The sequence below is a fragment of the Aedes albopictus genome, chromosome 2 (assembly GCF_035046485.1).
Source record: "Aedes albopictus strain Foshan chromosome 2, AalbF5, whole genome shotgun sequence".
In the NCBI taxonomy this organism is placed as follows: domain Eukaryota; kingdom Metazoa; phylum Arthropoda; class Insecta; order Diptera; family Culicidae; genus Aedes; species Aedes albopictus.
The window spans coordinates 327,520,329-327,545,380 of NC_085137.1; the positions used below are offsets into that span (position 1 = coordinate 327,520,329).

The 25,052-nt window shown below is 42.1% G+C and overlaps 1 protein-coding gene across 5 annotated transcripts in view; it reads right to left on the minus strand.

The window, feature by feature from the left end:
• The window catches only part of LOC109399478 (transient receptor potential cation channel trpm), a 537,415-nt gene that overhangs the window by 508,887 nt on the left and 3,476 nt on the right, over window positions 1–25,052 (minus strand). For all 5 annotated transcript variants that reach the window (XM_062852478.1, XM_062852475.1, XM_062852470.1 and 2 more), the window contains exon 2: window positions 13,944–14,491. In XM_062852478.1, coding sequence (XP_062708462.1) covers window positions 13,944–13,952 — 9 coding nt within the window. In that variant the 5' untranslated portion in view covers window positions 13,953–14,491. The remainder of the gene's footprint in view (window positions 1–13,943; window positions 14,492–25,052) is intronic.

The window sequence follows — 25,052 nt, forward strand, 5'->3', positions numbered from 1 at the left end:
TCGGTTTTGGTATAGATCTACTGTAATTGCTAGATCAGTTTTTTTTTCGGTATAACCCTCCAGAGATTTACATCTTGTAGGGTGACAGTTTTCAGTAAAATGCTTCGGATTATTTGATCTACCTTAGGTGATCTATTTTATTTTATTTTTTTATCCTTCTAAACCATAGGGGGAGAATCTGCTCAATAGACACCCTAACAGGAAGGTTATGGTAGTGTTGGGTTAAGGCCGTATTCTACAACAAAAGTAAAAGCCAGGACTACTCTCTCCTCGACCCACTGAACGCATGGTCGCAGAATCCTTCGTCTCTCCGAAATCACCAAGAAGGTATTGCTTCAGAGAGAGGCTAGTGCACATCGCACCCTCAAGGTGAGCTGCGTAGCCTGCAGCAACGAACATCGATGACTCGCTTTGGAGAGTCCAGCACGGTAGCATGCTGGCACTTAGCCAGTTTCCCGAGTGGTCCTCACCACTCCCTTTGTCTTCGGAAGGCGGGCAGGGTCTTGTCCGCGTCTTATTTAGCCCGTTTCTTGGTTAATACAAGTAGCATTCAGCGCAATACCCCACGTCGGGCCGCCATACCTCAGTATGGACGTAGCGGCACTAGCTAGAAGCTTACACTTACTGGCGTACACCGCAGAGCTATTGGACATCATCCGGGACAGTGCCCCAATAGCAGTGAAGGCTTTTTTGCAAGCATAAACAACGTGGCTGCCGAAGGTGAGCTTATCGTCGATCATCACGCCCAAGTGTTTGATGGAGCGCTTCGATGGGATAGTGCAATCGCCTAAACTGATCATCGCCTGTGGCTCCGACTTACGGTTGTTCACAACCGTCACCTCAGTTTTGTGGTGTGCCAGCTCCAGTTTCATGGACCTAATCCACGCCTCCACAACCTTGATCGAGTGCTCGTTAGTCAACTCTACCTCTTCAATCGTCTCACCGTCGACTTTAAGCGTAATGTCGTCGGGATGGCTGACAATCTTCACTCCCACTGGGTATTCTAACCTCAACACCTCCTCGTACATGACATTCCATAACATCGGACCCAGGATGGAACCTTGCGGGACTCCTGAGGTTACATATGTGAAAGCACTTTCGACCCACCTCTGTGTCGTAAGCTAGTACTCGATTCTGGAAGTAGCGTCTTGAACAGGTACCCGGGTATCCCCAGACGCAAGAGCGCATCGGTAATAGCTAGCCAGCTGGCGCTATTAAACGCATTCCTTACATCCAGAGTCACTACTGCATAATAGCGAATATCCCTTCTCTTAGGCTCAAATGCTTTCTCGGCGGTTTTTGTAACTGGCAAGATAGCGTCTTTGGTCGATCTCCCCTTCCGGAAGCCGTACTAACTACTCGAAAGACCATTTTCACCCTCGGGGAATCTCAACATTCTATTGAGGATGATCTTTTCGAGCACATGCCCCGCCGTGTGGATCAAGCATATTGGTCTATATGCCGACGGGTCTCCGGGTGGTTTCCCGCCATTAGCAATAGAACCAGGCTCTGCCTCTTCCATGCATCTGGAAAAACTCCCTCGTCCAAGCATTTCTGCATAGCAGACCTGAACAGCTCGGTATCCTCTGCAATAGCTTCTTTTAAGGCCAGGTTAGGAGCTCCGTCCGGACCTGGGGCCTTGCCTTACCCACGCTTAGGGACTTTGCTATCCCCGCAAGTTCCTCATCGGTGACCCTTTGCTCATCGCCAGTCCCAGTCCCCGGCTGTCCTACGAAAGGAGGTCAAGCATTTGGATCATGACGCGGAAAAAGCCCCCGATGATCCCCTCCAACATATCTGGAGATTGCTGTCTGGCGGTGCCCGCAAAGCCAGGCGGGAGGACCCCCCTTGGACGAAGGTCGAGCGGAAGAAGAAGACATCAATGCCGCAGGTAGAAGTAGTTTGCGATGCCTCCTAAGGGGCTGTCCATTAATTACGTAAGGGTTTATGGGGGGGGGGGGGGGGGGGGGTTTGAGAAATCTTACGCGCCATACAAAATATTTTGGGTTGTCATACAAAAAAATCTCACAAGGGGGGAGGAGGTGGCGAAAAATCGCAAAAATTCCCTTACGTAATTAATGGACAGCCCGTAACCAAGGCGTAAAAAAGTAGGTGCCAAGCGCGTGAAAGGCCACGCGCTCGTCATCAAGACAGAACAGTCGAAGTACTCGGACGTCTTGAAGGCGATGCGAAGCGACGCCAAACCTGTTTGTCTGATCTGTACCGGGAAATCCATGAACGCTGTTGTGCGGTTGGAAAGGGGACCCTGCTGTCAGCAACCTTCTGGTGCAGCTGATAGGGTCTGAAGGATAGTGATGCCATTGCCTTCAGCAGGTCAGATCTGATTGCGCATCAGTTCTTGATGTCTGCAAAACAGTTGAGCGCGGGCGTGGGCTTCATCCTTCCGAGGATAAAGAGAATGGTGAGGACCACTCGGGCAACTGGCTAAGCGTCAGCATGCTACCGTGATAAACTCTCCAAAGCGAGTCATGCGTAGCTGCAGGCTACGCAGCTACTTAACCTTGAGGGTGCGATGTACACTAGCTTCTCTCTGAAGCAATGCCTTCTTGGTGATTCCAGCGAGACGAAGAGTTTGGTAATCATAGGAATGTTTTCTTAGTTGGTTGAGGAGAGAATAGTCCTGGTTTTTACTTTCTGTCGTAGAAGACGGCCTTAACCCTACACTACCCGGACCTTCCTTTTCGGGTGTCTGTTGAGCAGGTTTACCTCTATAGTTTAGAGGAAAAAAAGGACCTTATTGTCCATTATTTTGAAGTAGTAAGGACTAGGACATGGTCAAATATCGATTCCATATCTTGACGTTTTTTTCGTTAAGGATCGGACTTTCACAGACAAAGAAGTTTGTAAAAGCGAAACATTTTAATCAGAATCCTTACTTACTATAAAATTGAAAATGATTACAGTAACAAAATCGAGTACTTTAAAACATCTCAATAGTGATACAGCTTCATTTTATGCACCATTTAAAGGACATGACACAACAGATAAAATTATTGGACGCAGTGGTTTATGTACCGAACACAGAAAAAAACACCCACATCCTCTATCGCCGAAAATCAACATTCTCCAAACATTTCAGGCGCGATACATGCGGCCATATATATCATCTCACCCACACTCGTTATCTCGGTTCAAAAGGTGCGTGCAATGAAGTGAAAATGTGCAAACACGTATCTCTCTCGATTTCAAGAAAAATAAAATGATTTTCAGTGACACCTTACTACTGAATCCACCCGTGAAATTCGTCTTCCTTTCGGCAAACTGCGTGAGGATCTTCCACCCACCATCACCACCCAAGTCAGCCAGCCAGTCACCGCACCGCCCTCCACACCGGATGGATGATGGAGAGAAAATTGATAGACTGACTCCTGGCGTTCAGGTCGGTAGCTAAAGCACACACAGGCGAAAATCCCGACCTGACCTGGCCTCCACTTATCCTTTGCGTTCGCAATGGGTGGTGGTTGGATAGTTGGGATTAGAGGAAGAGGTTTTGGAGATTGAAGAAGCCCATCGGAAAATAATTTCAGGTCTTTCGTTCCCACTTCCGACGGATTTCGATACGCAACCTTTGCAGCGCTTCTACGCACGACAGTCCTATGTAAATGGGAAAACCCAAAGGACATGGCTCAATTATGCGTCAAACCGTAGTATAGTGATGGAAAGTCAGTGGGGTGGGTTGTGGCAACATGCTTAGCTTCAACAGGTATCTCGTCACGTCCCATGGATGAAGAGAGCTTAACATTGTGGAATGTGAAATGAATGACCGGAATGGCATAATAAAAGTTTGAGATGACTTAATAATATGGCTTCTATACGGTAGGATCATACGTTCCGGGGTGAAATCAGTCACATTCTAATAAGGTGTCACCCAGTAAGTACGTTGCACTTGGAAGGGGGGAGGGGGTCCGTGAAAGTGTGACAAGCAATTAACCCTCTAATACCCAATCCCGCCTTTAGACGGGGTATAGGATTGTACGACATTTCCCCGAAAACCAGTTCCCCGAATGAAGTTTCCCCGAAAGTTTTTTCCCCGAATGTACCATTTCCCCGAAAAATGTTTCCCCGAATGTACCGTTTCCTCGAATGTACCGTTTCCCCGAAAAGATTATTGCATATGCCATTTAACATTAACCCAATGCACAACTAGGGGTATCCAGTCTTAAGGACGAAATACGCTTAGCCAAAGTACGTTAAGCCGAATGGGTTGCGAAGCTGAAGTTCATAGGGTAGAATGGGTCAGTAAGCCGTCTTCTTAATTTTCTTCATAAACGATGTTAAAATTTGTTTTCGAAGGCCTAGAAGATGTTTGAGTCCCTTGAGTGTTTTACATTCCTCGAATCTGGGATATACTTCCATGATTTACAATTTTCTTTTATCCTGTTCCCTTTTCTCACATAAATGATTTCTTGATGTTGATGTTATACTGTTACTGAAGAACTGATGATCAACCCAAGTAACATGTTGATAGTCAATTAGTCTTGTAGAGGTTTTGAAAACCGTCATATTTTTTTCTATCTATGATTTAGGTTTTATTATGATTCTAAGAGCCTCTTATAGTGTATTTGACTAAACAATGTTACTTGGGAAGTAATCACTCTGCCAACATTCCATCTGAAAATTTCGCCTCTTTTTATAGCACGCAGTTGTTTTTAGTTGTAATATTGCATAGCTTATTGACGGTAGTAATTTATCAAACCACTGACTGTCCCATGACAGATTACCCTTATTTGAGAAGTCGGCTATTCTTTTGAGTATTGGGTTATATATGATCAAACTGGGTTTTTTCTTGACTTTCAACTCAATCGCAATGATGCTCGTCCGGCGTAATGATATTTTTGGCCTGATGATTTGCAGCCTAACGTACTTCTGCCTAAAGATCCAGCAGCGTCTTTTTGGCTAGATTGATAACCTTTCATTTAATAAAATTTTCCTTCTTTCAAACATAGGCTGTTCTTTCAAGTTGAACTGCTCAATCAATCATCAGTAATTTGACTGCTGCTATATTTATTTTTTTTTTTGTGACCGACTGTTCTAGTAGGTATCTATAGGCGTTATAGTAGAAATCTTCATCAAAGATTCTCCCTTCTTTCATCATATACTGTTCTTTCAAAATATTGCCGGCGATCTAACTACTAGTATGTTCTGTAGAAATGTCAATTCCAAATGCTACTTCGGTCATGATTAATCCATTGATTTACAAAAAACTAAAGAGTGCTTAGCTTCAAATCTGTTTGTCGAACAAATTGAATTAACTTGACTTTTGTTTTAAAGCCTGTTAAATTAACTGTTTTAAAGCCTGTTAAATTAAATCACGGTGAATATCATTTGGCATTTTTCAACGGTAGTCCGTGACATTTACCTTAAATATTCGAAAACTAGCAGTTTTTCCGTGACTTTCTAGCATAACTGGTCTAGCCGCACAAGTTTTTCATATACCATATTCTCAGGTTCAGCTTCTAAAATGAGCTGTAGGTGAAATGAACTTTTCAGCTCTGCTGTTAATGCACATTAAAATTGTGCTCATAGATTTCCTTCGCTAGCAAGAATACTTTGAGACTTAAAGTTGAAGTCATCTGGATCATGTGTTTTACAATGACAATGAACTTTAGCAGATTACTACCACAACCACGATGACTCGTTTTAAAGGTATTATGCGTTTATAGGGCGTTTTCATCGATTGAAAATTCAAAAATAAATAGAAAGAACAGCCTATGAATGAAAGAAGGGAAAATTATGATGAGCGTGTTCTTAATTGAGTGCCATGTCATTTTCAATCAGTACAACAGAAAAGACGACCCATCAACCCCCCCTCCCCCCTACTCCCCCTATGTCGTCACACTTTTTTGTATGGGACCTCAACATTTTTGTAGGGATCGTCACGTCATGTAGGGGGGGGGCCTAAGGGTGTGACGTAATTTGTGTACGATCCCATTTTTAAAAACAAAAACCAAACCTCATTGAAGCATCATGAAGAACATTATATCTCGAAGTATTCATGGTAAGAGGAATGCACAATATCAATGAGATATGAAAGTTTCCATGATCTTGATATCATTCTAAAGACTACACATCGGCACACTTTGTACTCAGGCTAACTTTCCGCTACTTCGTTTCAATGACTAGATCAGACAATGGAATTAATCAAGAAAATGATTAGAAACCACTACTAAAAATAGTGTTATAAATATTTCGGGGAAACGGTACATTCGGGGAAACGGTACATTCGGGAAAACGGTACATTCGGGGAAACGGTTCGTTCGGGGAATCGTTTTTCGGGGAAATAACTTTCGGGGAAACTTCATTCGGGGAACTGATTTTCGGGGAAATGTCGTACAATCGGGTATAGTTTGAGCATTTTTGTAATTTTTGTTTCGTGGAAAATCCTTTTTTTTATATTTTTGGCTGATATTTAGGGCTGTTATGTATATTTAAAAATGGTTTTTGGTGTATTTTAAAGCGTATTTACATTTTTTAAAAATCATTGAAAAATTGATGTTTTAGTCACCTTTTAGAAGTCATGGTTTATTTTGTATAGAATCGCTACAATTAACATATTTTAAATTTTTCCCAAATCATTCTATCCTTGTTTAATAGTTTAACCTTTTGGAGCCGATTTGTTTCGCCGCTGTCGACGCAACCTCGCCGGTGTCGAACACGTTTGTTATGCTCGGTTTCATCGCCGGGGTCATATATGACCCCTCCGGCTCCAAAGGGTTAAGCGAATCGAATATACTCTAAAATTATTTTCCTTAAAATTACACGGAAAATAAAATTTTCTATGAAAAAATTTTAAAATATGTACAAATATTTCAACAATAATCATAAAATCTCAAAATGTTTTCATCTCAAAAAATCCGTTCCCCAAATTGGCTTCCAAGAAAAATATAAAAGTGTGGGGATGTTCAAAAATAAAAATTAGAAAAATCAAAAACTGAAATTCACGAAATCGAGAATTGAAGAGAATTATCTTCCAAAACATGTTTAAATCGATTTTAGATGACGAAAAGTGATATTTAGATCAAAATCAAAAATTTGGGTATTAGAGGGTTAAGTTAATATAGGAAAACCCCGCCCGTACAAAAGAGGGGGGGGGGGATATGTAAAATATTCTGCTACTACTGATAAAAACACATTTTTGACAAATATCAAAAGATATCGATATAAACATCAAATTCACGCCACCTACCGGATGTGTTATCATTCAAGTTGGTGGCTTCTGATTTGAAAAGCTGAGTGTGATTGGTCGGCAGTCAGCTCCACAAAAAAAAAACTTTTCACCAAATCACCTGGTGGTTGGAACATTTATCTCTTCCTTTCCATTCACCAGCATAGGTTGGTAAACATACACAAAACACCAGTTGATAGTGCCCCAAGCATTGCTCCTGTTGCTTTCGGGTTATTAATCGGAAAATTTCTACAAAGGCTCCAAACTGGGACAGTTTGTCAACAAGTTGGTTGGCTTACTTGTTTCGAGAAAGGGGCATCAGTTTTACAGCGATTTTTATCGCCACCGAGCAAACCTTCTCATGGCTTTGAAATCTGTCGATGAATAGTCCTGAGGATAAAGTTACGAACGAATCGGCAGCGAAGTAGAAAAATGTTTTGAAGAAAATTAGGATTTGCTTACTTCAGCTTTCTTGATATCCCAAAAAGATCGAGTGATTTATTGTCACACGATGGTACAAGTGCAAACAAGCAAAACTAAAACATTTAGTTTACAATATTGAAGGTGTTTCAGATCACTAAGTGAAGATCTTAGTCGAAATATTAGAAGCAAAACATTAGAAGATCTCTTAATTCTCCATAGTACTTAATATCTGATATGCAGAGTATGAAATCATACGATAAGTACCAGTCATTGCGCTGTCGTCTTTTTTTATATGACAATGCCGTCGAACAAGAACGCTTCATATATACACTGAATACATATCATTATATAGTCCATTGGACTCTATATTCTTTCTTTGAAAGAATGTACATGCAACATCCATTTCCATTCAATCAGGTGGAGATATTGCAAACTAGCAAACGAAAAAAGATATTGCTTCTAAGATAAAATCTCCTTTTATCTCGTGAAAAACGAGATCATTCTCAGACGAGAATTTAGCAACGAGAGTGAAATTCCCTCCACCCCCAACTGCACATCGATGATGTTGTATACCTTCCAATCAAAATGTGCTACCAAGCGTTACTGCAAACACAGAACATCAGTCAACTCCCGGGATCAATCTGGCTATGCTTACAACCGGGTAAATATACTCCTCATCCGGATTAAATGTGATCAGTACAACCCCGGTGCTCACTTCAAGTTTCACTTTGTGAATAATAAAATTTTCTGCTTACACATCCATACCAAGGAAAGGAAGCGAAGGCACCTAGGTATGCGAGTATTTCCACGAAATTACGTTGCCACAGCAGCATGTCAGTTGGGGGTAGGTATCATGTGCTCGTGCTGCTGCCTCCATCAACATGTCCTTGCCACTGCCAATAATGCCATGCCGGTCGTTGTGGATACATGCGGCGAATCGAACGTCGAAGGTACTGTGTCACGCTGCTGTCGATCTCTGTGACTCGTTAGTTTACTAACGACGACGACGACAACAATGTTACTCCACATCGGTTTTTTCACGGTGAACTGAGAATGCCGGTATAATCGATATTGGAAATTTGATAAAAAAAGGTTCGTACTTTAATTTAATTTAACTGGATTTTTTTTCTGTCGAATGCGTTGCTGAAAAAATAAATACGGCGTTCATTGGATTTCCAGCTAGTACAGTAGCTGTAGCGAGGTTGCCAATCCCAAAATGCTCGATAGTTGGTCCTACCAAGAGTATTTTTTGCTTTTGGTAAAGTTTTTTTTTGACAATTTAAATGTTTTTTTTTTTAAGGTGGATGTTGGAGTATGGTTCTTTAAAGAACAAATTTCCAAAGATGAACTAGGTTATTCAAGAACTAAGGTTATTGTTACATTACTGATGCTCTGTGACATTCTACAGATCAATGAAGCCTAGTTCTGCAAAGAACCACTTTTCAAAGATGTTCTAGATCAGGTCATCTAAGAACTTCCGCGAGTAATGGCCCTAAGATCTACAAGCGTAATCAATGGATTGTTATTACATTACTGATGCAGTGTAAAGATTTTTACAAGTCCGTTGGCCGAACTTTGGAGAACACAGATTAACGTCGGGTCAAATTCTGCTATACTCTGGGCCTACGAGGCGAACACGCTGCTCGCCACCGTGGAGTTGGTTTCCTGCTCAGCGTTTACGCCCACGCTGCGTTCATGAAGTGGGAACCTAATAATGAAATAATAATTGTAGTCAGATTTAGAACATGGGTCCGAAATCTTATCATGATCCAATGTTACGCGCCAACCGATGCTGCCGAATTGCAAGACAAAGAGACCTTTTACAGCCAACTGAATGCTGTCGTGGACAAGATTCAGAGAAGTGATATTAAGATCCTCATGAGCGATTTGAACGCGAAGGATGGTTTCGACAACTCGGAATAGGGTCATGGGACGGCATAAGTTTGGCGTGATAGCATCACAGAAAATCAAATCGACCACATCTACATCAGCCGAAAATGGAAACGGAGCCTTCTTGATGTGCTGAACAAACGTAGCGTGACATTGCGTTCAACCATCATCTCCTAATCGACGAGATCCAGCTTCGCATTTCGAGGATCCATCGACAGGAGGAGAAAATCGGGCCCTGGATCAACACACACCGACGCTGCGGTTCCTTCGCCGAGGAGTTGGAGAACCGTGCTGCGAATATTCCGAAAGGTGTAATGCCTTCATCGCCGCCGGCGAGATTAATCTGGGTGAACTACGCACCCGGAGAGAGCAGTGGATCACAGATGATATCTGAAGGAAGATACAGGGGCGAAAGAACGCCAAAGCCGCGATAGAGCAAGCGAAAACACGAGGAGCCAAAGCCGTAACCCGTCAGCGCTATTCGGCTCTCGAGAAGGAAGTGAAACGCTCATGCAGACGGGACAAAAGAGCGTGGGTGGACTCCCTAGCCGACGAAGGCGAGAAAGCCGCAAACACCGGCGACATTCGTCTCCTCTACTATGTCTCATGTCGCCTTAATGGGTCCAACATGGATGCTACGATGCCCGTGAAAGACACGTCTGGGCAGTTACTGACCGACCAGGCTGACCAGTTGAAACGCTGGTTCGAGCACTTTGGAAACCTTTTTAAAGTGTCGGTCACGCCATCAACACCTCAGCATGATCCGCCAAGGCCCAAGGGTTCAACGCATTGCCCGTGTCAACGCCGACACTCCAGCAGGACGAGAGATAGAAACAGCCATCAGTAGCATGAAATCGAACAGAGCCCCGGGGGTCGATCGCATATGAGCTCAAATGCTCAAAGCTAACCCCGTGGTATCCGCATATTTAACTGCTGCATCAATTATTCTGCAACATATGGGAATCCACGAAATTTTCGGCAACTGGATGCAATGCGTCTTAGTAAAAGGGGACCTGACTTTAAGCGATATTTGGCGGAGTATCATGTTGCTGCGCATCGTTCTCAAAGTCCTCTGCAAAGTGATCCTTAACTGGATACAGGAGAAGATTGACGCAGCTCTCCGACGGCAGCAAGCAGGATTTCGTGCCGGACGATGCTGTGGGGACTATATTATCACGCTCCGTATCATTCTGGAGCAAATCAATGAATTCCAAGAGTCTGTACATGTGGAAAGCCCTCAGGCGCAAGGGTCTCCCTGAGAAAATCATCGGCCTCATTGAGGCACAGTACAGGGCATTTTCGTGCAGAGTACTGCACAACGGTGGTGTTTTGTCCGATCTCATCCGGGGCGTTGCTGGAGTGAGGCAAGGATGCATACTATCACCGCTACTGTCCCTCATCTTGATTGACTAGATCCTGGTAGGTGCGATTGACCGTGAACCAAATCGTGATTTGCTGTGGCAGCCCATTACCATGCAGCACTTAAATGACTTCGAATTGGCTGATGACGTTGCTCTCCTACCTCAACAGCCCTCTGATATGCAGAGCAAGCTCCATGATCTTGACAATCGCTCCATGGCGGCAGGTCTTACCATCAACGTCAACAAGACCAAATCGTTGGATGTAAATACGGTCGACCCTTATAGCTTCACGGTAGCTGGGCAATCAGTGGAGATTGTTGAAAGCTTCCAATATCTTTGTAGCCAAATGGCGGTCGATGGCGGCGCCAAGGTAAACATAGGTGCACGGATCAAGAAGGCGAGGGCTGCTTTGACGAGCTTAAGAAACGTATCGAAAAAACAACAACCAGATCAGTCGACGCACCAAAATCCGAATATTTAACTCGAACGCGAAATCTGTGCTGCTATACGCCAATGAAACCTGGTGTGTATCAGCGGAAAACGCTCAAAGACTGCAGGTCTTCATCAATATATGCCTGCGGTATATAATTTGTGCCTGGTGGCCTCACAATTGGATCTCCAACGTGGAGCTCCATCGTCGATGTCATCAAAAGCCGATGGCAACAGAAATTCGAGAACGAAAGTGAAGATGGGGTCTCCAGTTCGCCTAGTTGTTAAGGCTATGAATCAACAATCCGGAGACGGCGGGTTCGATTCCCGTTCCAGTCGGGAAATTTTTTTCAGCTCCCTGAGCATAGTGTATCATTGTGATAGCCTCACAATATGCAAATTCATGCAATGGCAGTCAAAGAAAGCCCTTCAATTAATAACTTTGGAAATTAATAAAAAAGAAAATCGCATTAAGTACTGTTCCTTTGAATTCCACTAAGAATTTGCATCCTTTGACAGATACGTACTTCGACCTCAACTGTAAGGTCGTCTTCAGTGTCTTCAAGCAAGTCGACAGAAATTTGACCTGGCCACAAATGAAGGCGATGACGGGCAATCGCCCAGGATGGAGATTTTTCAATTCGGCCCTCTACACCACCGTGGGTGCCCAGGACTGAACGGTAAGGTAAGGTTACCGAGTATGTACTTGGAAACGCAGTTACGCAAAAACTAGGCAGTTACATATCAAATGGTATACGAAGTTCCATAGTCGGATTCACAACTAACTATCACTTACAAATGAATTAGCCTGCTGAATATTCGCTATGTGATACTGAGTCGGCAGTGGCCATTCAATGCTTTGAACAGCATGATGTAATTCTGCTTTGACAGATTTGTGAGATTCTTCGCTTGAAGCTGGCTCAGTACACTTCAATTTTGTTTGGCGACATGCCTCCAGGCTATTCCAGTATTGTTTGTGTTGAGTAACAACCCAGGTATTAATCTGAAGCTTTATCCAACACATCGATACCGGAATAACTGGATCAGGGCCAATGAAGTCATGTGAAGTGCGAGCTAACTCATCAGGCAATTCATTTCCAGCGATGGAAGAATGACCAGGTACCCATACTTGATGAAGAGTGTTTGCTGAATTCAGCTCCTCGATTTGAGTGTGATTATAGCGATAACTAACTTCGACCTAGATTTAGGCGAAGCAAGTGCATTAATAGCAGCATTGCCCATTACGTGTTGCTGAAGTATACTTTGCACTCCACACATAACAGCAAAGATTTCAGCCTGAAAAACGGTGCAGTCGCAGTGTCTACCAAGCGAGTAAGACTGATGTAGGCTTAGCTCACGATAGTGGACACCAGCCTCCGTTCAACCTTCGAGAAGGGAGCCATCAGTGTAACATACGATGCCATCTGAAATATTTCTCTTCAGATAACCAGATGTCCACCCTTCCCGAGCTGTGAAAAATGTCCTATGTGGAAAATTACAAGCAATTGTAAAATCATTTGGAGCAAGGAAAACTTCGTCCTAATCCACCAAAAGTGGAAACAACGAGGTTTGTGTTGATCTGCGGTTTACAGGAGTTTCTTATAGTAAACCGAGTGCGACATTGTTCTTTAAGTCACAGCTGTAAATTTTATTTAGCACGACCATAAATGGGTCGATTTCCGATCGGTCCAAGAATTCTTCGTAATGGTAATTTCCTTGAATGCCTTGGGCATAGAGTATTGTTGTATTTGTCGCACAAAGATACAAATGGAAATGGTCATTGGAAGAGGAAATTTTCTGTTAATAACCATGAGAATGCTCAGAGAACGACTAAGCTGAGAAGCAGGCTTTGTCATAGTGAGGACGTTGCGCCGTAAAGAAGAAGATACATGATTCCAATATTATGTATCTTCTTCTTTATGGCGCAACGTTCCCACTTTGGCAAAGCCTGCTTCTCAGCTCAGTCTACTTTTTTCAGGTAGTATAACGAAGAAAGTAAAGTATAAAGCTTATAAATTTATTACTGAACGCTTCATGTTTAAACTATTTAGTAGCTGAAATCCCAACCTCGCTGGTCATACACGGCATTATCGAGTTTGTGCAGATTGTTTTTGGCTGACAAATTTGTTACTCCGGGTAAAGTGTAAATTGTTCATTTGATATAATCACGAGGGGTTTAAAAACACCACTTGAAGATAGAATGGGAATCACTTCCACCAACAGTTTCCTAACAAGCAAGATTGTATGATTCTGTGGAACTGAGATGAAAATGTTTCAGCTCCGTTAGAATTGTGTATGTTGCTACATCGTGTTTACCCTGATTGAATCCTCTAACCAGTTCAACAGAAACGAGTTAAAACAGTGGGTGTTTGGAAATGTACCAGGACTAAAGGATGTAAACAAAATTCGTTGAATCAAAACAAAATGGTGCTTATAATATTTTTCATTCCATGAGAAATCAACACATGATTGCTCTGAATGGAGTGAACGAGATACTAAAACTGCAGCATGAAAGCGGATTCCATGCACTAAAGAATGACAAACTGCAGCAATAAAATGCTAAACCTTTTAACTACGCCATGCATGCAAGCTTCAGACAAGTGCACTACGCATAAAACTGTGGAATGGCATTTTCCGCCAATCGAGGTACTTACGTGCATCATGATCACAGCAGAATCCAATCCATGTCACACTATACCGTGAATGCTTCTAAATTTTCAACTTGTAGCTCACGTTTTCGCCATTCAATGCTTTGGCCACAAAAATTTCCCGCTTCAAACTGAACTAATAAATTTCACTTCGCAGCACTTCGATCACATGCCACACGTGAGCATAATTTACATACATCGACTATTTTTTTTTTTTTGCTTTTTCTTCTGAACTCCCACTTCCAAGCGCCCACCCGTTTTGCCACGGGATCACTAGCGGCTTATTCAGTGCCACCGTCGGATGAACAAAATTTTCACTGCTTAGCAGAGCTATTTACTGGATTCAATTCACACACTTGCACTTGCTGTTGCCGACACCGTACTGTATACAAACTGGATCTCTAGATTTGCCACAAGCGATTCAATTCACGGCGTTGGTTCTTCCCGCTGTTCGACAGGACTTTCACCCCGAGAGATGGCCGGCTAAGCGATTAGACGACGACGGATGTAACCGGAGAATTTTCCACGCATCTGAACCACCACCCATGGAGCGCCTACATGGAAGAGAAATTTAGGACACGTTATTTTCGGTTGGAATAGGGTGGGTTGTATGTGAGGGTCGTGACATTTAACATGGTAAATCTTTTCGGTTGGTGCCCTCTAATGAGGTGAATGGTTAAGCAAAAGGTTTAGCCTAATTGATAAATAGGTTCAGATAAGGATAATATAGAAACTCGGTTGCACTTTTCTGGCAAATAAGACTAGCATCATTTTCATGTATCTAGGTGCCACGGTAAAATTTGTAATTTTCAGTCCCACAGCATTTCTGGAAATTTCATTGCTAATTCAAGCCTACATATAACGAAATCCAAGACTGGAAAAAAAATCAGTGTTGAAGCTCGCTGTTCTTCAAGCAACACATACAATTTTCAAACATTTCAGGAATGTTAAAACTCATGGTATGGTATGGTTTTACAATTCAAGCCAAATGATGAATGCTACCCGTATACTATTCAACGATATACATACATACATACATTTATTTGTTCTACATCATTAAGACAAGACATAATCAACAATAGTACGCCACAATACTCGGTTTGTGGCTGCCGCTCTCCATCCTCGGTCGCGCCCAATGCTCGCCAAGTCACGCTCCACCTGGTCCGCCCATCGTGCTCTCTGCGCTCCACGCCTTCTTGTGCCAACCGGATCCGTTGCAAACACCAGCTTTGCAGGGTTGTTGTCCGGCATTCTTGCAACATGCCCGGCTTTGGCCACCTTCTGGATGCTGGGTTCGCCGTAAAGTGCAGCGAGCTCGTGGTTCATTCTTCTCCGCCACACACCGTTCTCCTGCACACCGCCGAAGATCGTTCTTAGCACGCGTCGCTCGAAAACTCCGAGTGCTTGTAGGTCCTCCTCGAGCATGGTCCATGTCTCGTGCCCGTAGAGGATCACCGGTCTTATTAGCGTTTTGTACATGGTGCATTTGGTGCGTGGGTGAATCTTTTTCGACCGCAGTTTCTTCTGGAGCCCGTAGTAGGCCCGACTTCCGCTGATGATGCGCCTCCGAATTCCACGGCTCACGTTGTTGTCAGCCGTCAGTAAGGATCCGAGGTAGACGAATTCCTCCACCACCTCGAAAGTATCCCCGTCTATTGTAACATTACTACCCAGACGGATCCGGTCGTGTTCAGTTCCGCCTACCAGCATGTACTTTGTTTTTGAGGCATTCACCACCAGTCCGACCTTTGCTGCTTCGCGTTTCAGGCGGGTGTACAGTTCTGCCACCGTTCCAAATGTTCTAGCGATAATGTCCATGTCGTCCGCAAAGCACACAAATTGACCGGATTTTGTGAAAATCGTTCCCCGGCTGTTGAGCCCGGCTCGTCGCATCACACCTTCCAGGGCGATGTTGAAGAGTAGACATGAGAGTCCGTCACCTTGTCGCAGTCCCCGGCGAGATACGAATGAACTGGATAGTTCACCCGAAACCCTTACGCAGTTTTGCACACCGTCCATCGTTGCTTTAATCAGTCTAGTCAGCTTCCCAGGAAAGCCGTTTTCGTCCATGATTCTCCATAGCTCTGCGCGGTCGATACTATCGTATGCCGCTTTGAAGTCGATGAACAGGTGGTGCGTTGGGACCTGGTATTCACGGCATTTCTGGAGGATTTGCCGTACGGTAAAGATCTGGTCCGTTGTCGACCGGCCGTCGATGAAGCCGGCTTGATAACTTCCCACGAACTCATTCGTTTTAGGTGACAGACGACGGAAGATGATCTGGGATAGCACTTTGTAGGCAGCATTCAAAATAGTGATCGCCCTGAAGTTCTCACATTCCAAATGGTCGCCTTTCTTGTGAATGGGGCAGATTACCCCTTCCTTCCACTCCTCCGGTAGCTGTTCGGTTTCCCAGATCCTGACTATCAGCCGATGCAGACAGGTGGCCAACTTTTCTGGGCCCATCTTGATGAGTTCAGCTGCGATACCATCCTTACCAGCTGCTTTGTTGGTTTTGGCATCCTTAACTTCCCTCAGCGTGGGAGTTGGTTCATTTCCGTCCTCCGCTGCACTGGCGTCGTCGTTCCTTCCGTTGCCGTGGGCTCCCGTGCCTACGTTCTCCACGCCATTCAGGTGCTGATCGAAGTGCTGCTTCCACCTTTCGATCACCTCACGTCCGTCCGTCAAGAGGCCTCCGTCTTTATCCCTGCATATTTCGGCTCGCGGCACGAAGCCGTTGCGGGATGCGTTGAGCTTCTGATAGAACTTCCGTGTTTCTTGGGAACGGCACAGCAGCTCCATTTCTTCACACTCCGCTTCTTCCAGGCGGCGCTTTTTCTCCCGAAAGAGGCGGGTCTGCTGTTTCCGCTTCTGTTGATAACGTTCCACGTTCTGTCGAGTCCCTTGCTGCAGCATTACCGCCCTCGCTGCGTTCTTCTCCTCCAAAACCGTTCTGCACTCTTCGTCGAACCATTCGTTCCGTCAATTCCGTTCCACGTACCCGATGGTGCTCTCGGCTGCGTCGTTGATGGCTGCTTTCACTGTACTCCAGCAGTCCTCTAGAGGGGCCTCATCGAGCTCGCCCTCGTCTGGCAACGCGGCTTCGAGACTCTGCGCGTATGCTGAGGCGACATCCGGTTGCTTCAGTCGCTCTAGGTTGTACCGTGGCGGTCGCCGGTACCGTACATTGTTGATGACGGAGAGTTTTGGGCGCAGTTTGACCATCACCAGATAGTGGTCGGAGTCGATGTTGGCGCCACGATAGGTCCTGACGTCGATAATGTCGGAGAAGTGCCGTCCGTCAATCAGAACGTGGTCGATTTGAGATTCCGTCTGCTGTGGTGATCTCCAGGTGTAACGATAAGGGAGGCTGTGTTGGAAAAAGGTGCTACGTATGGCCATATTTTTGGAGGCGGCGAAATCAATGAGTCGTAGGCCGTTTTCGTTTCAACGATATACCTCATGTAAAAATCTCAATTTTGGTCGTATTTGTTACATAAGGTTGGGCTCACTAACTCACTTTGTAGTCCCTGCTTTGAGTTATATTAAATTCAGCGAAATAAACTAAAACCTTGAATTTTAAATTTTAATTGAAAAAATAAATATTTAAAGTAAGATCATTTTGAAAAAGTGGGAGCCTGCGAGAAAGAAACAAGAAAAAAAATCTAATAGGTAACGTTCTCTTATAAATGTATCCCTGAGGAAGTGCCATGATCGATAACTGGAATCAACGTCGAACACAGATCTCAACAACGGTCTTTGTGCATATAATTAGTAGTCATCGTCTAAATCCTAGTCCCTGGCCGTTCACCTGTTGTTTGAACAATCATGGCCCTCATTTACTGTCCGTTTCTATTCAATTTATCTCGTTGCTCGCTGAATTCTTGCCTTACTCTCTCCTACTTCGATTAGTATTAGATTCATCGAAAAAGTCAATAAAAAATAATTATGATAAAGTCATGCGGTGATCAAATCTAGTATATAATTAAGTAACCTAGAGGAGAGCACGCTAAAGCGCCTGTCAAAGTCAAGATAATTATTTAAATCCTTTTGTTGCACCTGCTCGGGATCGTAAATGAAGTGGGAACTTTACTTCGAATCAAACCAAATTTTAATAGGGATTCTAACGACAATCTCGTTAGAATCCCAAGATGGTCGCCAAGGTAAGTAAAAGGAAGGTAATCCAATATGCTAGAATGCACAATCCGCCATATTTGATTTTTGAATGACAGCTGGCAAGCTTGTTTTGATTTGGTAGTCTATCAATAATAGCATGCCATGACCTAAAAGTTGTTATGCCGGCGAGCTAATATCGTAATTTTAATCAACGAGCGTGTGTCACAAATTCTAGCATCGAAGATAATCATTCCATTATTGCTTTAGAGCAATAATTTCAGTCCCCTGAGAAATTCTTCTGAAATCCTGATGGAATTGCCAACAGTTTGGAAAGGTTTGGAATATATGGGGCCTCCGGGTACAATTTCCAATTTATAACCAAGCTGCCGGAACTTCACCTTCACGCCTTTCCTCTAGATTCTAACTTAGTTTTTCTTCAAATTTAGGTAGTAAACTTATTTGTTCTGGATTGTCGCCTCAATACTTTTTATTGGTTATTGGGAGTTTAGACTTACCAGCCTCTAGAGCTAAAAGGCAACTGGCGGAGTCAGTAAGGATTGCTGTTGATTTATTGTGTGCAATGTTTACTGCTTGATTGAGAGCATGCGTTTCCGCCGAGAAGATGCTGCAGCTCGGTGGTAGAGCTTTGCGCTTGGTGATACCATCTCCGAAAGGAGCGGCACCGATTCAATTGCTCCCCCTTCGACCCATCCGTGTTAAGAGCGGTGCAACTTTGAAAACGACGTTCAATTACTTCGTGTATGACGGGTACTACCTTTTCTGGCGGGTCACCCGCCCAAGTTGAGTGTTTAATGTCCCAGACGATGATAGGTTTCCGTACGTTCTATTTACGGTCTGTGGTCCTAAGGCGTTAACAAATTGGAGGAAATGTCCATCTCGTTTTTTCGGGGATAATCTCAGCAGTTCTACGAACGATCGGATGATGTGTAGCAGCTGTAGGGAACTGCATACGGCGGTTGCTATGATAATTTTTTCTAAGTCTTTGACGTTTCGTGGCCTTGTTGTTTACAGTTTGGACTTAGAGAATTTTAGTCGATTTTTTTGGTTCGTCCGGTAAAAGGTGCGCGCGTAATGGAATTCAAATGAGTAACTTCCGCGATGATTGCTTCATTATGGTCGTATCCAGAATGTTTCAACTTTGTGCCAATTGGGAAGTCCTGGCAGAAAGAGTTCCACCGAACCAGGAGTTTATCTTGACCGAAACCCGTGAGCAAAGCAGCTGATCATCTACCAGCCTCTATCGTACCACTAGTACGGCGCAGACGACATGGGTACTCCAGCAAATGATCAAGTTCTGAATAGAATGTGACACCAGATATGCCGAACTGCCGAAGCTTTGCTAGATTGCCATCCTCAAGATGCTTCTTCAATCCAGACTTCGGTACCAGTCGAGGCCAAGCTTTCCATCACTCGCCGCTGAAGAGGAGGAAGTTGGAGCATAGTTATTAAGAGTGGTTTTAAGTAACTAGATTTTAAATTTAATTGAATAAAAGCTACACTGCAGAACATTGACATGGAAAAAAGATTTCTCATGTAATTGTGGGATAAATTTGGGAGTTCTGACATAAATCCGGTTGGGCTTAATATGAAATTTATGATAAACTTGACAGGGACTTTCAAAAGAAATGCATAAAACGAATTTCTACGATTTCTCAGAGTGTCCCTTATGATTTAGGATACCTTCAAAAGTTTCCTTTGAGTTTCTTTGGAGATTACTAGAAAGATTTTATCAGGGTTTCCCTAAGTGTTATTTCCGGGATTTCTACAGCAACTGCTTCCGCGATTCCGCGATTGGAGTTTTGGGATTCCTCCATGATTTCCTTCTAGGATTTCTCCAGGAATATCTTCTGAGATTCCCCCAAGAATTCTTCCCGGGATTCCTCAATAAAAAAAAAATCATTCCGTGTTTTCTTCACAATTTGATTCCACAATACCTTCATTAGTTCCCGCTGGGATTCTTCCAGGAATTTCTGATGGGATTCCTAAGGAAATTCAATTCAGGATTTCTTTAGAAATTTGTGGGAGTGCCGCAGGAATTCATTCCAAGATTCCTTCAGGTATTCCTTCCGAGAATACAACAAGCGTTCCTTCTGAGATTACTCCAGGGATTTCAGCGGTATTTCGTCCGGGATTCTTTCTGGATTTGCTTCAGAAATTCCTTCAAAGCTTCCTTCTGTATTTTTTTCCTTCAGGGATCATCCAGGCATTCCATCCGAAATTCGGGAGTCCCTTCTTTGATGTTTCCAGGAACTTCTCTCGGGAATCTTCCATGAACTCTTTTCGGGAATCTTTAATGTACTTGTTCCAGGATTTCACTGGAAATTCCTCCTGGAATTTCTGCAGATTATTTGAAATTCTTTCGGATGTTAATTACGCAATTCCTCCAGAAGTTTTTATCGAATTCCTTATGGAATTCTTACATAAGTTCGTTATAAAATCCCAACAGGACTTCCTTGACGAACTATTTAAGCAGTTTTGAATATGAAGCAGTTGAATATTCAGAAACACCTTCTGGGTTTCCTCCAATTGTTTCTTCTAGGCTGAAATTTCTATAGGAATTTCTTCTGGGAATCACAGAGAAAAATAAAAAGACATTACAAAAAGAAATTAAGAAGTTAGAAGAAAGCCCTATTGGAAACCCTGAAAGAACATCTGAAAGAATCTCTAAAAAACTCCTGGAGGAATCTAGGAAGTTATTTCTGAAAGAATCTCAGAACGAACTTCAGGAGGAATCTCATGAAAAAAAAAAACAAGGAAAAAACCTGCAAGAAATCCCTAGAGAAATCCCGAAAGGAATTTCAAAATGTATCCCGTCAGAAATTCGTCAAGGAATCCCAGATTGAATTTCTTTACTAAGAAGAAACCCCTGGAAGAATCGCAGAATGAACTTCTGAACAAACCCCTGGAAAAATCTCAGAAAAGGTTCCTTGAGGAATCCCAGAAGGAACTTCTGGAGGAACCCTGGAAACAAATTGTGGACTATTGTGGAGAAAACACGGTTTGAATTTGTTGGCAAAATTTCAAGAAGAATTCCTGCGGAAATCTCAGAAGATATTCCTAGATTAATCCCAGAGGAAATTCCTAGAAGAATCTCAAAACTCCTGATGTTCCCCAGAAGAAATTCATGAAGAAATCCTAGAAAGAATATCTGGGGTAATCACGACAGGAGTTACTGAAAACATCCTGCAAAGAACTTCTGGAGGAATAACTCGCACAAAATATCTCAAAAGTAACTGGAAGAATCCCAAAAGTAGCTCTTGAAGGTATCCTAAATAAACCCCTCGAAGCATCTCATGGGGCTTCCTGAGAATCCCTGAAGATTTCTTGTATTCATTTTGAAGGTCTCTTTCATATTCATCATTGATCCCACCATAAGCCTATCCCAATTTATGCCAGAATTCCCACGGAGTTCAACCAAAATTTGTCTCACAATTTCATCAGAAATCATTTTCTCATTCAAATATTCTGCCGTGTAGCGTTTAATTAAAAACATTTAACAATTTGGTTTTCATCTAGTCGCTTAAAACCACAATGCTCCAACTTCCTCTTCTTCAGTGAATAATCTTGAGAGTTGCAATCTAGCAAAGCTTCCGCAGTTCGGCATATCTGGTGTCACATTCTATTCAGAACTTGATCATTTGCTGGAGTACCCCCATGTCGTCTGCGCCGTACTAGTGGTACGATAGAGGCTGGTTGATGATCAGCTGCTTTGCCTTCACGGGTTTCGGTCAAGATAACCTCCTGGTTCGGTGGAACTCTTTCTGCCAGGACTTCCCAAGTTACTCATTTGAATTCCATTACGCGCGCACCTTTTACCGGACGAACCAAAAAAAATCGACTTAAATTCTCTAAGTCCAAACTGTAAACAACAAGGCCACGAAACGTCAAAGACTTAGAAAAAATTATCATAGCAACCGCCGTATGCAGTGCCCTGTTGTTCTACTGCGACAAAAATTTTCACTTATGTTGGGGTAAACAACAGCTCCTAGCAACCACACAGAAACCGATAGAGTGCAGCCAGTGCAGCGTAAACAAACTGGCCAGCTGTCGCTTCCACCACCCCCGCAAAAAACCTCTCCCCGCATCTACTGACTGCGTATATGCTAGTACCTTCCATTAAATTTACCTTGATGGTCACCACAATGACTGACTTCTGCACAATTTCACAATTTTAATCGCAAAAATCTCGAAGAAAACCTAAACCTGTGCGATTTTTTTTATTTTAGGCTCATGACAGGTGAGAACGAATAAAATATTTTTTGCCATAAGTGTCCAAAAAATATTGGCGCGTTGCTGTGTCCAATTTGTTAAATATGATGATGATTAACCTGGGCTTGTTAGGGGAATACTTGACTCGAGTCAAGACAAGACACTGAAGACGACCTTACAGTTGAGGTCGAAATACGTATCTGTCAAAGGATGCAAATTCTTAGTGGAATTCAATGGAACAGTACTTAACGCGATTTTCTTTTTATTTGTTAAATATGTTGGTTCTCCTAATATTTCAAACATTTTCCGATTCAAATCATAGTTACGGAAACATGTTCGATCAATGCTAAAAGAACTGAGTTTGGCTAACCATTAACTAGATGGCGGTAGTGGGCAAACGCCATACTCATACAACAAGGTGGTATAGGGTGACCTGACCAGTGACCACCCAGCCAGCAATTTGGTTGCTATATCAAAATTGCAACTGAAATAGTCACACATATATAGCACCAAAGAAATTGTATTCAATGCACGAAACAGACATACTGAAGTGGAGGCCATATCGAAACATATATACGATTACTGCGTTTTCATCCAAAATAATTTACGATTTCTCGAAAAATTTCTACGATTTCGCCGATTTTATCCGTTCAAATATACGATTATGCATTATCTTATTACGATTGAGAGTACCAATATACGACTCAAGATTTTCAAATTTAAAAAAAACAATTGGTGTTCAGTGGGAATCGAACTTAGGTCCTTTGATTGAGAACTGCGCGTTATCTCTATTGGCTATATTGCCAAGTTGAAAATAGAGAGTTCAAAGTGAATGGCATGAAACGAATAAAAATTAGCATGATACGGTGCGAGACTTGTGGTGGGAGCGTTGTTGTTGTGCATTGAGTGGCACCAAAAGTGGTGCCCTGCAAGAGGCCCGGAATATACATCGTTGTTGGAATCTATACATCACTTATTGTAAGTCATCTGATAGTATGAAAACCTATATATTTGGTTGAAATTATTGCTATCATGTTTGGAATGTGTCAACAACAACAAAAATACAAATTTGTGATGAATTCCATTTTTTTATTTTTCTCCATCATAAAAATATGTCAACAAAACCATTTACGATTTCTGAGATTAAGATTCGACTATTAAAAGTGCAGTAACAATCATATGTGACTGTAAAAATGAATATACGATTTCTACGATTTCATGCACTTCGTATACGACACAAGTGTGACGCAAACGATCAATATACAATATTGTTATAGTTGTATACGATTTCACCGATTTTCATCATACCTTTAGGTAGCAAGCTCGATTTAGCAGAGTCATATACGATGTGAAGCGACGATTTCCACGATTCAAAGAAATCATATATACGATGCTAGCGAACTTGCAGCTTGACACTAAGAATGTATGTTTTTTTCACGATTCTATCCGATTCTGTGCGATTCTACCGATAGTATCTCGCACCTTTTATGATCGGAGACGACTATATGGAACAAAATCGCAATTGAAATTAAATTTGGCATGAAATGCGATTCTACGCAATCATTGTCAACAAATATACATATTATTATACAATTCTGATTCAATATATGAAAATATACGATTTTTTTCCAAACAATGCAATGATTTACGATATGTGGTTGGCTGTGCAACTTGTCCAATTAATAGTTTATCTCGGTCGTCATTGATAACATCGTCATCATTGAAATTTCTAAAGCACTTATCCCTTTCAAAGCATAAATGTTTACAAAGAAAATGTATTCACTGCATTTTTTTTTCTCTGTCTGCAACACAGTCAATACATTTTCATTACTATCTTTTGTGTATTGACCGAGAAAACTGCTTTCAAAATTTCAATGACGACGGTGATATCAATGACGAATCCTTCAACTTTCATGTAATTTGCTAATCCAACTCAAAAGGAGAACTTAATATGCGCAGCACATAATAATACAGCCATTCCATAGAAAAACGATACAGTCAGAGCGTTCATGATTACCAAAAAAAATGATCATGATTAATCATTGATGATTAAAATTAAAATTTTGGTGATTATTGATTATGATTAATGATTAATTTGATTTTTAGGATGATTAAAGATTATGATTAATAATTAAAATTGGCTTTATCTGTGATTATTGGTTATGATTAATGATTAAAAATGGCTCATTGATTAAAAATTATGATTAATCATGATTAATCAATCACAAAAAACTGGAAATGATTGAAATATATATATATTGTGTAACATGTTTTTTAAGTTTCAAAAGTAAAAGGTAATTCTGTCCGAGAGATTTTTGAAAAAATAATCATTAATTATATTATTTAGAACAGCAATTGATAAAATTTAAATTGGATCATATATTTTATATGGTGAATCATTTTTGGTGATGAATGATTAATGATTGATTAATAGTTTTTCTTATGATTATGATTACTGATTTATGATAAGATTGCAAAAATAATGTGATTAAGATTAATGATTAATGATTAAACGAGTTGTTTTGTGATTATGATTAATGATTTTGATTAATCTTAATCATTAATCATAAATCATGATTAAATTTATGATTAATCATTAACGCTCTGGATATAGTGCATCTCCGATTGTCGTGAAACTTGGTGGGCTTGTAGTTCTTCGGAAATAACACTAGTTTACAGCATTTTTGAACTCGGTAAGATGATGATCATTTTTGGTGTAGAATCATGCCCTGAGTTCGAAAACGCGAAGGAAAAAAATTACAGTAGAGC